This window comes from Pseudopipra pipra, chromosome 3 (assembly GCF_036250125.1).
Source record: "Pseudopipra pipra isolate bDixPip1 chromosome 3, bDixPip1.hap1, whole genome shotgun sequence".
Classification (NCBI taxonomy): domain Eukaryota; kingdom Metazoa; phylum Chordata; class Aves; order Passeriformes; family Pipridae; genus Pseudopipra; species Pseudopipra pipra.
Genome location: NC_087551.1, coordinates 22,460,922 through 22,475,303, shown reverse-complemented (window position 1 = coordinate 22,475,303; position 14,382 = coordinate 22,460,922). Strand labels below are relative to the sequence as shown.

General features: G+C 38.3%; 1 protein-coding gene across 3 annotated transcripts in view; it reads left to right on the top strand.

Moving 5' to 3' along the window:
* The window catches only part of RPS6KC1 (ribosomal protein S6 kinase C1), an 87,970-nt gene that overhangs the window by 56,577 nt on the left and 17,011 nt on the right, over nt 1-14,382 (top strand). For 2 of the 3 annotated variants that reach the window (XM_064648253.1, XM_064648256.1), the window contains 4 exons: nt 907-954; nt 2,563-2,695; nt 11,414-12,967; nt 13,239-13,328. In XM_064648253.1, coding sequence (XP_064504323.1) covers nt 907-954; nt 2,563-2,695; nt 11,414-12,967; nt 13,239-13,328 — 1,825 coding nt within the window. The remainder of the gene's footprint in view (nt 1-906; nt 955-2,562; nt 2,696-11,413; nt 12,968-13,238; nt 13,329-14,382) is intronic. The other variant, XM_064648257.1, reaches the window with a different exon arrangement.

Genomic DNA, 14,382 nt, shown 5'->3' with positions numbered 1-14,382 from the left:
AACACCCTGTTACTCCTGACGTGTCATTCCTCTGCAAGAAGTTCTTTTTTTGACGTGAGCTGTCTTGGGCTTCACTGCACCTTGTCTGTTGACTTGGAGTTGCTTCATCTTGTCTTTTAAACTCAGAGTTCGGTAACGCCAGTGCTGGCAGTGGAAGCCCTTTAGAAGTTTGATTTTGCAGCCTAAATATTTTGGTATAACTGTATGTGAATATTTATACTGGAAGTTTACAATGTATGTTGTAAATAAACAGTGAGCACACACTCTTGTTCTTGTTCCTAGAGGAGGGTTGAGCTCATGCTTGTGCTGCTCGTGTGGCTGTCTTGCAGCTGGTGCTTTTCAAGCACATCTGTGTTCTCAGAGTTTGAAAACAATTAATTCCTGACCAGGGTGATTTGAAGATGGAGATGTGGAGGGTTCCAGCTTTCTAAAGATGCGGTTTCCTAAATGTATATACACATAGATATTTTTGTTTGTTTTGTTTTCAACGCATAAACAAATGCAGATTGCTAAGAGTGTAGTTGCTGTTTAGTGCTTCTCTCATTGCCATGTTTAAAGTGCTTTCAGTAGAGGTGATGCACTGCTAACAGAGATGCTATTTGCAGCTGTAGGTGTTCTCGTCTCTGCAGCAAACCCATCCACAATTTTATCCCTAAGTAAATCCTCTTTTTTGTTGTTGTTGTTACATTAATACGAGAGATCTATAGCCTCAGTCATATTTCTTTCCTAGGAAAAAACCCTGGTTATCAAGTCTGTGTGCTGCAGGGGTTTAATTTATTTATTTTTTAAAAAATCATTGCTTATAACCCTTTCTTTTTAAGAATATTCAACATTAGATTTAAAATCTATATTTTGTTAGCTTACTCATATGAATCTTAAATATTTATCTGAATACTTTTTGCTTAGGTTTTGCTTGTAATGGACACTAGAACACAGCAGACTTTTATATTGAAGGTGAGTAAAATCTTTTATTATTTATTAATAATCTTTTATTATATGGCCTCCTAAATTACACCACCACACAAAGCCCAATTTGTATGTACTATATAGAGTTATGCCTGCAATATATTGTTTTGGTAATACATATATCCCTATTAAGGGCATTGGAATTCTTTTTGCCGGTATTCAGTTGCATTCCTTTCCTTTTTCTGTAACATTCCTAGTGCTCGGATATGCTGGTTTAGTCACTTGAGTAGCCACTGGCTATTGCAGCCAACACCTTAGCAGGCTTTGGTAAAGAATCAGAGATTTAAGGTGCTGCTTAAAACATCTGTAAAGCCCTAGTGGCTCAGGACACGTGCAGGCTGCTGATGAAGGTGAAAAATCTTCTTAATGCAAGTACATCCATTGTGCTTTGTGTTTGGTCTTCTTTAGCTGAAGAATATGGTCTTGGCCGAAGTGGATTCTGGATGAAATGTATGACTGGGCTTATTCAAAATTGTTTCCTTATGTTTTACATCAGTAGGCTGTGAAAACTGAGTTTAATGTTACTAACCAATTGAATTAGTGAATAGTTAATTGGTCAGAATAAAATATTTCCCATTACTCTTTTATGTTTCAGAAAGTGTTCAGATCAAGATCCCAATATGCTCAGAGCATCTGTGATGCCGAGAATTAGTTTAGTTATGAGTATTGTTATTGTGGTCATTATTTCAGGCTCCCCTTGACATGAATTCCACTGCTGATGGCAGGAAGGGCTGAAAAAAACTGTATCCCAAACATGAAGCTCTAATTAGTCGTTAACATTTTGTAACTTTGCTTTGGATTTGGCTTACAACCCTGCCTTAACTTTGTGCATCTGGCCTTTGAAATTGTTTTTCTGAAGTATGTGCAGGATACAGCAAACCCCTTTGTTCCTCAGAAAGGTTTATTTGTGAATATTTTATATTAGAACCTCACATTATCTACTGGCAGATAGAGTAACATTGAATTTCCCATTTAACTGCCTATGTTTATCAATATTGTAATAGGTCACACTATTGACATAATTTTTTTTCTCTTTTTCTCCCCCCTCCCTTTCACCCTCCCACGTCAATTTTTTCACTTCTGGCAACTTCATCTCTGTGTTACCTCCCAAAAATCATTGCCTCTCAAGGAGACTAATCCTTTCCTTTGCTTTTTGTTGTGGTGGTTGTTGTCTTTAGTAAAGTAAAATGGAAATGTGAGGATTACCTGTAACACTAAGGCATTCTTTTGTCTTTAGAATTTGAATTGAATTTTTTTAATAGTGTCTTTTGGTCACACACAAAAATAAAATTTTAAAAAAAGGTCACAGGGAAATAACTGAGTGTCATCCTGATGACTTAGTTTGAGAGAGATTCTAATAAAAACATTGACCCATGTAATTGATTTTAATGGCAGCTTTGTGCCATCTTCTGTTCTCTGGAAATGCGCCAGATGCCATCAGCACAGCCTCGGGGGACCGAGGGGCATAGAGCAGCAGATGAGTGGTTTCTCTGAAGCCCAGAGTAACTCGGATAGATTAGTTTGGTTGATAAACACAGAGCACAGCAGGCTCCAAAGGCAACTGAGGGTACAACTGACCTTTTTGTTCTCTGTCAGGGTCTAAGGAAAAGTAGTGAGTACAGCAGGAGCAGAACTACCATCATCCCCCGCTGTGTGCCCAACATGGTGTGTCTGCACAAGTACATCATCTCCGAGGAGTCCGTCTTTCTCGTGTTGCAGCATGCGGAAGGTTTGTCTCTCATTTAAGCATATTGTTGAAAAGAGTCAAAGGTTTAAGTTTTAATCAATGGTACATTTCATTGTCAAATTAATCTCTTATACATCTAGTTAAAATATTTTTAGTGTGCCTAAGAGATGTCATGTAAGACACCACACTCCCTTCCTCTGTCCCTCCCCCTCATTCCCCTCTCGTTCTGCGGTGGATCTGATTCCCGTTTCAAATGGCCTCAAATCCTGATGGGTTACTTGAATTGTAGCAATATTGAAAGCTTCCAACTGTTTATTTTCTACAGAAGAGGAAGTGCTTTGAAAGCAACAACTATCTGCATTATTTACAGTCATCTCCCAGAGATACAGTCTTTGGCTACTTTTGTAAACTTTGGATCGTTAATCTTTTCAGCATCTTATAGTTAAAATGACAAGTATTTACACAAGAATTTAATAGCTCTGCTAAATACCGTGAACATTTGCCTGTTGGTTAATGTTGCATAGTTATTCTGATCTGGATTTTTAAGAAAATAGCTAGTGGCATCACACAGGAGTTCAAAGCAGAACCACAGAGTTGTGCCTTCAAACTATTTATAAAATTCCTGTTAAATGTACAGGGAACAGGTGGCACAAAATAATTACATTTTGATTTTTTCTTCTAACACCTGGATTTAAATATTCCCTAAATGTAATTACCCATATTTGTTTAGAATGAGTGGAGAATGTAAATTGTGGGATTGCTAATAGTTCTTTTTTTTAGGACATGTTAATAATTCAGTCACAGTGGATGATGTGAAGGAACTGAGCTGACTGATAGAAAAGATAATTTTATTACATTGAATATTATTTCTTTTTTTCCCCAGTAACTTAGATTTTGGCTTTTTCATGAACAGTTTGTCATATGAGACCAGTTAAAGTTAACTTTGCAAAATGAGTGGCTGTTTCTGCAATGTGTGACTTGATTTTGCCATGAGCAGTGATGCATGAAGAAAAGCCTCACATTACAGTACTGCCTGATGGTGATTTTGAGAATTTACAAAGCTGCTCTGTACAATGCTACTTTTCTCAAGGTGTGTGTGTTTTGGCAGGATGGCTTGGAGACTCTCACCTGAACTGTAATCTCCACATAAGCTGGTAAATTTTGTTTGGAGAAAAATATTTTTAAAAATCCACAACCAAAGAAACCTCAAACCATACAAAAAACCTCACCCACAACCCTTGTCAGATACCAACTGCTCTTAACCTAGCATAATCAAAGGGTTGGAGACAGGATAAGATAATAATTAAAAAAACTGTTCTTAATATTTCTGCAGTTTCTGAAGACCTACAGGTTTGAAATTCTCTTCAGGAAGAACGTTTTTCCTCAAGACAAATGGAAAAGTGGGTGAAGTAGTAGTGGAATTTGGGGGCAGATGTGTCAGATGTAAGAACAAAAATTTTAACTAAGCCCTAATGTGACCAGTTGACAAAGATGATCTCCTGGAAGTCATAATTTTATTGTGACAACAGTGACAAAAATTAAGACATTGCATGATCAGACTTCTATCGTTTAAGAACAGAAACCTCAGCTTAACATTTGGAATAGATGGGATGTTATCCTTAAAAAAGGAATGCCTTTCTTCTGGTTATCTTTGACATGGTCAGAAATCTCAGTGAAATGTGCTTTGCCTGAATGTCTTGCTTTTACCAATGTTGGCTGTAACACATTTTGACTTCTGTGGCAGAAGGATTTTTAATTTACTAAGTGCCTTCCAAATCAGATTTGTGCAACACACAGCCTTGTGCAGCACCCCACACCATTTGTTTAATTTGCCAGCAGTGAAGGTGGTGTCTGTAAAGCATCCTCATTTCGGTTGGCCAGACGGGAAACACATACTTGGAGACAGCCACAGCTGTGCTGCCTCTCTCTCAGCTGTGGGTCAAAGCCATGCAAGTGGGAGGGAGATGGGTTATTTTGAGGTGGAGTTGGGAGAGGAGCACTGATGAGATACGAGTACTTCCTATAGGGAGAGCTTTGAAGAACAGTGCGTAAGGAGCATGGGAGAGATGGGAGAGCATTGCAGAGAGGATGGAGGACTGGCAGGCTGTGCTGGGGTGGAAGGGGAGAACTGCAGGGACCAGAAGGGATTTGGATGTGGGTGAGGGCTGTGGTTGGTGATACACAATACATGGATTCACTTGACTTGGACACTTTTGGGTGAGTTGTGAACTGTAAAAGGTTTTCCCTCACTTTCTGGTAAAGCAGGAAGTAGTCTGGAAATGGATTAACCTCTATTCTTGTTTGCAAACCATTCAAAAATTATGATGTGCTATAAGCACTTTTTCCTGATTATCAGGGAATTAACAAGGTTTGCTTCATTAAGAATAGTCTCCTGCTTTCATGATCTTACTGTCTGGGCTTGGAACAGGCAAAGGGAGAGGAAGAGTGATATATTGTGTTGTAAAGAGGGATAACTGGGGTATAAAGTGATGAGTCAATTGCCTGAAAATGCATGTAAAAGGTGTATTGCAGGCGTAGGGCGTGATCCCAAATCCCTAACTGTGGCAATGGCCAGTGCACGTCACCCTGTCCCAGGAGACTGATGCTAGAAAGTGATTCAGGAGAAAGGCTTATACCTTTATGTGAATACAGCATGAATAAAATAGGGCTAAAATTATGCTGTACTGTATGCAGGGGCTAGTCTTGCTCACCCCACTGATGATGGTCTTGATCATATCACTCTTACATAAGTAGCACTCATCCTTTAAATTACAAGGATAATAATATTGGGAATCCCTACAGATAAAGCAATCTTAAAATTTTGTCCGTCTCAAACCAAAAATAAATAGAGAAGGTGCTTGCAGTTAATGTTGGAAAAGGATAAAAATTTCTAGGATTTTAATTTTTAAGTAATAGTCTCTTGAAATTTTATTTTGTGGCTTTATGAACGCTCTTAACATTCATACTCCAAGTAATTCTATTCCAATAGGAAAAAAGTTTCTGCCAGTCAAATTTATAAGTGGTGCTGATTTATGATGTTAGGTATCTTAGCTCCACCATTGTGAGGTTCAAGGGTAAAATACTCATTTAAGTGGGCACCAAATTCAGAGGTTTGAATGTTATGTGTGAGCAATATATGTTTGCTAATCAGCTCACTGTTTCCTGTTCATAGTGGATTTTAACTATATTATTAAGTGCAGCACTACTGGGTTTCGTATGGAATTCTGCAAGCTTGACCACAGACTCAAGACTGACTTTTTTTACTTTTTTTTTTTTTTTTTTTTTTTTGGTAAATCGCGATACTGTTACCTGCTCAGAATTGGTGAGTGAGGTCTTGAGTTCTCTTATAGACTTTTCTCTTGGCCACAGTTGGAGGCTTCAAGGATGCCTCAGAAGCACAAAAGTCCATAAAGTTATCTTGTAGCTTTGTTGGAAAGCACTTGGCAAGTTCCAGTGTGGTAGGGAGCCAAGCTGGTGTTAATAAGGCCTCGCTTCTTCTTGGCACTACTAACTCCAGAAATTTTAGAAACAGATGCTTCAAAAATAGGCTGGGGGGCTTCCATGGGACATCAAAGTTTAAGTGGCTGTTAGAAGCTGTCAAATCTCTTTAAGCATAAACAAGCCCGAGTTCCTATCAATCTGGAGAGCACTCAAGAAACTTCCTGCTGAAGAGGGTTGCTGCATGCAGCAATTGATAGACAGCAACACAGTAGTGTTCTGGCTTGCAAAGCTGGGGATTTGTTGTTAGGAAAGCAGATAATACTAGCTGTAAATATTTGACAGGAATCGGAAAATGCAGGAAAGGTGATATAGTCCTTGGCAAGTCACTTTTTCAGGAGGCTGCTTTGAAATTTTGCTCCAAGTGCATTGAAGTGGGAGCTTTGCCTAAACTAGCAAACTTTGTAGCAGAGATTCACCAGCAGCAGTGGAAACAGCTGTATATATATGACTCTGGTGCTTGTAACTACTGTCATGTTAGAGATTAGGCAGGAGATTAGGTTCCCATTCATGTGTACGCTGCAGCTCCACTGTGGCTGCCATTGGGATGCTGTGAAACACTGTTGTACCATGGCAGTGCCTGTGTGTCTGGTTCCCTTTTGGCTTAGAAACTGGACAAGCCTAATTTTATGTAGTCATTGCATTAACATGATGAAGTTTACCAGGAGGCATGTCTTTAGTGAAAAGGAGGACAGTGATTCTTTGAAAATCATAAAATTGTTCCTTTTCCAGTGAGGAAGGCTATTAATTCGCATGAGGTGCATGATTTAGGATTGGTATTCCTGGCCATAAGCAAATTCTTATGTGGTGATGTAGAGAGTTGGGCCCAGTTTTGGAGAATAATTCAAGCAGATGTCTTTCAATACTCTGTTTTTCTTTCCTATCAGATTACAGTTATTTGGAAGCCTGGGTTGTTCACTTTGACTTTGTTTGGGATTTCCTAAGTACAGTGACTCCTGCATTCTTAGCTGCATTCCAGTTCTGCAGAAACTGGAATATATTATCCTTCAGAGAAAACCTGTGGGCCAAGCTAGCAAAAGACATTGATTTATTGTGGAATATGTCTCCTTAGTCAGCCAGTCTTTCAGGATGTGAAGCTGAAATGTAACTGAGCACTAGGTGATGAAGAATCCAACTAGTAATGAATTTTTCTTGTCAACTAGAACAAAAACATGATTAGAAAGCTAAATTTGCTGATTTGTTAGGTTTCATTTTATCCTGTGATATGTACTGTATAGTCCCCGTATTTTCTTTTTGATATTCCTGTATCAAGTGCTATTAATAAGCAAAAAAGCTGAAGAAATGTTTGAAAGATTATAAAAATATTATGGAACTAACAAGATTCCTAGTCAGCTTCATCACTTGGTCACTTTGTACTGAATTTCCTGTTGATTATTTTGGACACTAACTTTTTAGATTCTGCCTCTAGAAGCAGAGGTATAACCTCTAGAATGCCAGAGTATGAAATGCTGGTTAAATATGGCACTGCTAATAAGAAATTTTTCATGGAATAACTGCAGAAGAATGTAGAGCTTGATGATTTTCATGTGCTAATAAAACCAGAAAGAGGAAGCTATACTGGCTGTAGAATCAGTTCATGGTAGTACAAAACAAACTTAATAATTTGTTATGTTAATATTGAACTTCTGAAATTGTATTAAACACTAGTAAACTTTAGCTTTATACTGTAGCTTTTATAGTTATTTAGTCTATTGGACTATTTGACAATGACTGAAGCTTACTTGTTTGGATTGATTTCTGTAATTTTAGTTTTTATAGATTCCTGATACTATATTAGCATGGCTTGCTAATGGGTTTTCTTGATCTTACACAACACATGGGTAGAGGGGGAAAGATTATTAGTATGTCATTCATAAAGGCATAATTACATACGCAGATACAAATATCACTTTTGTTTGACCCTGGATTGGACATTTTCAAAAAGGACTAAAATGGTTGTTTTTCCATGTAGAACACAATTATTGAATGGCATTTATTTACGTATTTCCACTTGACCAGGAGGCCATTCTTGAAATATTTGTATGTAAACATATTTGGACATAATAATTTTTTTTATTTACTTGCATTTAACTCTTAAGTTGGAGTTGCAGTAAGTAGTCATTTCAACTGTGATTTCTAGATAAATACAAGTCATTATTAATGAGCAACTTTTTTAAAAAAAGATAATAGATTTGCAAATAGAAAATGAGTTATTGTTGCAGTTCTATCTATTTTCATAAGTGGACAGTGAATTCCCAAACAGTGTAAGAATAAAGAGAATTTTTTTTGTCTTTTGCAACTTTTATGTTGAATCTTCCAGTGATTTTTCTGTGGATTTTTGAAGGATTGATCCTAATGTGTCTCTTTTTCCTTCCTTAATTCTTCTTGGGTCTCCTTTCTTAAGCTGCAGTAAGACTCTGAGTAGAGGCCAAAATCTAGTGGAGGTTGCATGAAATCTTGCACTGAAGTGAGGTGGAGGGAGCAGAAGACAGTTGTCATCCTGAGAGCAGCTTGACGTGTCAATAGGTGAAAAACTAAGTTGTGCAAGGATAATTCTTGCATTTTTCTTACTGCTGGGCACCCCAACCCTTTCTTACCTTAGAATAGGGCTACAAAACATTTTAGGTCAGTGAGAACTGTTCAGGTGTCATATGTAAAAGCATACCTGGTGTCCAGTAATGACCCAGGAAAAAATGTGACAGAAGATCACAGGAATAACATTTTGAGCTTTCTGCATCTCTGGGTCAAAGCTCAAGGCAAGGCCTCCACCTTTTCTTACTCCTTGCCTGCAGCCTGAAGGACTGTTGTGCCAGGCATTGTCCAAAGCTCCAAAAATCTTATGTGAGTCTTTGTGGGTCATGATCTCTTTGAAACCTGAGATTTGTGTTTTCATAAGAAATTTGTGAAGCACAAGTATAAACACTAGTAATATGTAGATGGAAATATTTAACTTGTACTAATTAATCTAATGCAGGTGGGATGGGGAGACTATAATATTTTTTATTGAAGGCAGCAGGGGTGTGGTTGTCAAATGAGATTTTATTGTTTGGTATGAAGTGAACCTGAATAATTCTATGCATAGTTAATAAATTGAAAAAAGTTATTTTATTATATTACTTAAGGTAATTTAATTGAAATTTTAAAGGAAAATAATTATTATGGATGAGAGTGTGGAAAAGAGGAGAAACTCTTGCGCTATATATATATATATATGTATGTTCTCACTCTTATTCTCTTTTCTGTTGTTTTTTCTCCCTGCCATTTCATAGCAGAAGCATGAATAAATGTAAAAGTGTAATAATAGAAAAGAATCATCGGTGACTACGGGATGAACAACCAAATCAGTTTAAGAGCAGTAGTTCTGAAGTCCTGCACAAGCTGCAGGGCTCAGAAGGCAGGGCAGGGCGCCTTTGCTCTGCTGAGCTCCCGTGCAACGTGTCATATTTAAAGCAAGCAGCCTCATCTTAAGAGTCTGCACAGGCTCACAGCTTCTCACACAGGTGAGGTCCTGCTCGTCAGGCACCTCTGGCAGGACCAGGGGACACAGGTCGTCAGGTCACTTGTGTCCCAGCAAGCTCAGTCAGTCACTACCCTGCTTTGCTGCTGCTGCTCTGCTGGGAGGGACTGATGAGCCGTGTCTTGCTGCTGTGGCAGGGCACACTTGGGGCTATTTTGAACATATCTCTGGGTAAGTATTTAAAGTGCTTATGCAATACAGTGGTCAGTATAGCAGTTTTTACTCCCTTCCATTTGCTCCTGCTCGTTTACCTGGCATCCTTTCTCATCATCTTCTAGAAGGCGGCAAGAATCGTTCTGACCTGGTGCTAAATCCATTTGTAGCTTATGGCAGAAACTATGTGGATTAACAGATCTCAATTGTCATTTTTACCGTTGGACTCAAGGTGTTAGAATTCCCTCTTAGTATTTTTAATATACTTACTTTCACCACAATCAGTGAGATTTTTTTCCCTGTTTAAAAACAAGTCTTGTCTTAGCCAGGGGGATGGAGGGCAGGAAAACTCCACACTATATTATTCAAATTAATTTTTAGTGTCAAGCTTTTTCTGCCTTTGATAAGTTACGTTTGAAATACCTGGGAATACAGAAAACCTGTTCCTAGGCAATGATAAATACTTTTTTATTGTACTTTTTAAAAGAATTTTGCCTGATACAGAGAGCATTAAAAAATCCCAAATTATTAGAGACTGTATTTTGGAAAAATACAAAACTCCGTTTTATCCAAATAAGTAAGAAAAAACCCAACCTCCCAAAACTTTGCAGATGCCCAGTGGGCTGGATGCTTACTTTTTTCTTCTACAAAGATTTTGTTAGAACTCCAGCGTTTTTGAGAATTTCTGTACTATCTTTTAAATTGAAATGTCTTGACATTGCATTTTTCTTTAAGTTATCAAAGGAGACTTTCTAGCTTTAAGCCAAATTCTTTGGCACAGGCAAGAGATGCAGTAACTTCTTGATTTATTTTGCTCAAATTATGTTTTGAAATCTGTAAGCTTTTTTAATATGAACAGTATTTGGAAACATAAAGAGTCCTATTTTGTATTTTTTAAATGTAACTATTACTTTTGGAGTTGTAACTTTCTTAGAAGCTGTGAAGGAACTTGTTTGCCAGTGTAACTTAGAGTATTGATAAATTCTTGTGGTGCAGCAAAGCATAAAAAACTTTTCTGAAGTTAATGGGAGAAATATATCAATATTTAACTAAAAACCCATCTTCTTCAAAGAGATAAACAGTTCCTTAAGATAACCTGCTAATATGAGGTAATTCCCTTCCCCTTACTGAACTTGCTAATTAGTTTTTAGTACGTTTCCACTGATGTTGCTTATGAACTTAGAGCTGTGATACAGAATTATTCATTGTAGGCAGAACTGGTGATGGGCCCTAAACCATTTGATCTTCCCTAGTTTTTGCTTCTTTTGAGACAGCAGATGGAGAGTAATAACCACCATGCAACTTGAGACAGACTCCAAAATAAAAATTTACTGAAGTTTAAAAACGCAAAAGCATCAGCTTAATCTCAGATACAGCTCTTTAAATATTTACGTAGTAATACAAATATACTTAAAAGGCAAGTTGTTGGTCCCTGTAATTATTTCCTCCTGAAGTAGCGGTTCCAACTTTGTGGGCATAAGGATATATAGTGCATAGTGACAGTGAGAATATTTTCCTGTTTCATAATGAAACCGATTCTAGTTTGAGTGAAATTAAGTGTTCCCTTCCCTTTTTTTTTTTCTTTTTTTCAGGAGGAAAACTGTGGTCTTATGTCAGTAAGTACTTAAACAGAAGTCCTGAAGAGAGCTTTGAAATTCCTGAACCCAGGACAGCCAGTTCAACTAAAATTTACCTGGAACAACCAACACCTAGTCCTAAAGAAACTGGCAGCAGCACCGATTCCAGAGAAAGCTATGGGGAGAGCATGCTGAAGGTGGTCTCACTGAAGAGCAGCCTAACACCAAGCTCTCAGGATGACAGCAGCAACCAGGAAGATGGCCAAGAGAGTTTGAAGTGGATGGACTCAGGATCCAGCTCAGAAGAAGAGTGCACTACTAGTTATTTAACATTATGCAATGAATATGGGCAAGAAAAAGTTGATTCAGGCTCTCTAAATGAGGAACCAGTGGCTAAAGTGGGGAGTGAAGATCTGCATACCAAAGAGAGAAGCTGCTTACAGAAATGCAATGTTGTTGGCAGCGATAGCTTCATGTCTCAGGTTGTACCTCAGGAACGAAAGCTTTTCATCGATGATACTGAGCCAGAAATAGCTAGCCCTACTAGGATATTGGACTCATTAACTAAATCAAAGAACAGCCCTATGGAACTCTTCAGGATAGACAGCAAAGACAGCGCTAGTGAGCTCCTGGGGCTTGATTTTGGAGAAAAATTATATAACCTGAAATCGGAGCCCTTGAAACCATTGTTTTCTGTTCCAGATCATGACAGAAGCTTGGATGCCCTAGAAAGCAAAATGGGTGTGAGACCTCAAGACACCGTAAGCAGAGGTTCAAATGACTCTGTGCCAGTTATCTCCTTTAAGGATGCTGCTTTTGATGATGTAAATAGCATTGATGAAGGAAGGCCTGATCTCCTAATAAACTTACCTGGTATGTCTGATGAGACAGAAGAGGCAGCAGTGTCAGGGCCAACAAAGTTTACAAAAACTGATAGGGATGTGTTGGAAGTGAAGTTATTAGAAACACCTGATGTCTTGCAATTAAATAATTCTGCAGAGGCAAATCGTGTGGCACCAGAAGTGAGTGATCCTTCCCCCAAGGAAGCAAATGGACAGAGTGGTGTCACTCAGGGAGCTCTTGGGACCCTCTTTACATCTGACCAAGAGGTAGGTAGTTCAGAAGACAGGGCTCTGTTTCAAGGACTTGGAGCCTGCTCCTTAAACATGACAAGCAAAGAAGAAAGTTTATTTGTTTCCAGCTCGCTCTCGGGTGCTCAAGATGTTAGCTTGGACAGAGACACATTAAGAAATGAAGCAGTGTTGCTGTTTTCCAATCAAACTGAAGACATTGGGAAAGCGGAGACAGACTCGGCTTCGTCACCAGCAGCTGAAAGTAAAAAGACAGCACCAAAGAGGGAAGACAAAATAGCAGGAGGAGGGAAGAAGGAAATACATCAAATTTTTCAGGACCTCGACGAAAGATTAGCGATAACCTCCAGGTTTTATATCCCAGAGGATTGCATTCAAAGATGGGCAGCTGAAATGGTTGTAGCCCTTGATGCTTTGCATAGAGAAGGAATTGTGTGCCGCGATTTGAACCCAAACAACATCTTATTGAATGATAGAGGTCAGGAACTTTTGCAAATGCATTTCTTTTTATTCGCTGTTGCTTCCAATTAACTGAGTAGGCGTTTTATCTTGTAATTAGTATCTTCATTTCCTGTCTAGAGCTTCATTATCAGTGCAGCAAATTCACCCCCAGTAATAGCTTCTAGTACTTAATGATGCCATTATTCTTAATGATACTGTTTTTAGCTACAAAAGGAGTAATTACAGTTCACTTCTGCAGAAAATGGAAGGGAAAAATGTTTTGATTTCTCCTGTCGTTTTGTTTTTAGGACACATTCAGCTAACGTATTTTAGCAGGTGGAGGGAGGTTGAAGATTCCTGTGACAACGATGCCATAGAGAGAATGTACTGTGCCCCAGGTTAGAGCAATCACCTACAATGTTTCACATGGAAAGTAGATTAGCAGCTTTCATTTTCTCATGGAGTCTCTGTAGCACAGAGCTCAAGATCATGTAGTACCTGAGTTTTCTTTTCTTTTTTTCTGAATGTCTTAAAAAGCTACAGGGCTCGTGACTGCTTTATTGTTGAACTGTGGTGGGTTTTGTTATGTCATTTCCATAAAGTGTAATTGTATTGAATGCCTTGTTTAAGCAAGTTTAAGGAATGTTCTGTTTTCCTGCAGTTTTTTGCTGTGCGTAAGTACATCTTGGTAACTGAAAAGATGGCACAAAGAGCCTTAAAAATACAAAAATTTATACTTGCAAAGAACATGGGGGGCAAGGGGAGAACCATAGTGGTTTGAAAAATACAACCCTAATAGGCTTAGAGATGCCTCTGACATTTTTGATGAGCTACGGTGGGCTTTGAAATAGTTTAGAGAGCTCTTTTCTTAGAACCGCTTTCATCAATCGTGAGGGTGATAAAATCGATCTCTCTCATAGCAAGGATGGCACTTGAAACTGAGTCCTCCCTTTTTTCCTCTTTCCAATTTATTTTCTGCTAATACAGTGGTCAAATGGTAGTGACAGCCAAAAATCAGGTGTTTCACTTATTAGCTTCATATTTTAAAAATTTCATAGCTAGCTTAGAAAAGCTACTTTTAGAGTTGAAATTACTACTTCTTTATTCCGAATTTGAAATGCCAACATAACTTTCTGCTGAGTGTGTGGTCTGGCCAGGCATTGCAGCTTGGCATGCAGGTAATCCTCAAGTTCAGTCTGCAAATGTGCTCAGAAAATTTATAAAAAGAGTTACCAGCAATGGAAGCTCTGAACTTAGTTTGGCGTCAGGTGTTTATTCTGTTTTTGTCCCACAGCTGAAATGCAGTAAGGAACTGTCTCCGTGCATACAGGGGGTAGGATCTCAGCAAAAATTTGAATGCCAGCTTCTTGAGATAAATAGTAAATAAAATCTTTTCTATCCAGGTGCAAGTCAAAAGGGCTGGTATTACAGAAAATAATTCTTTTTACCTAT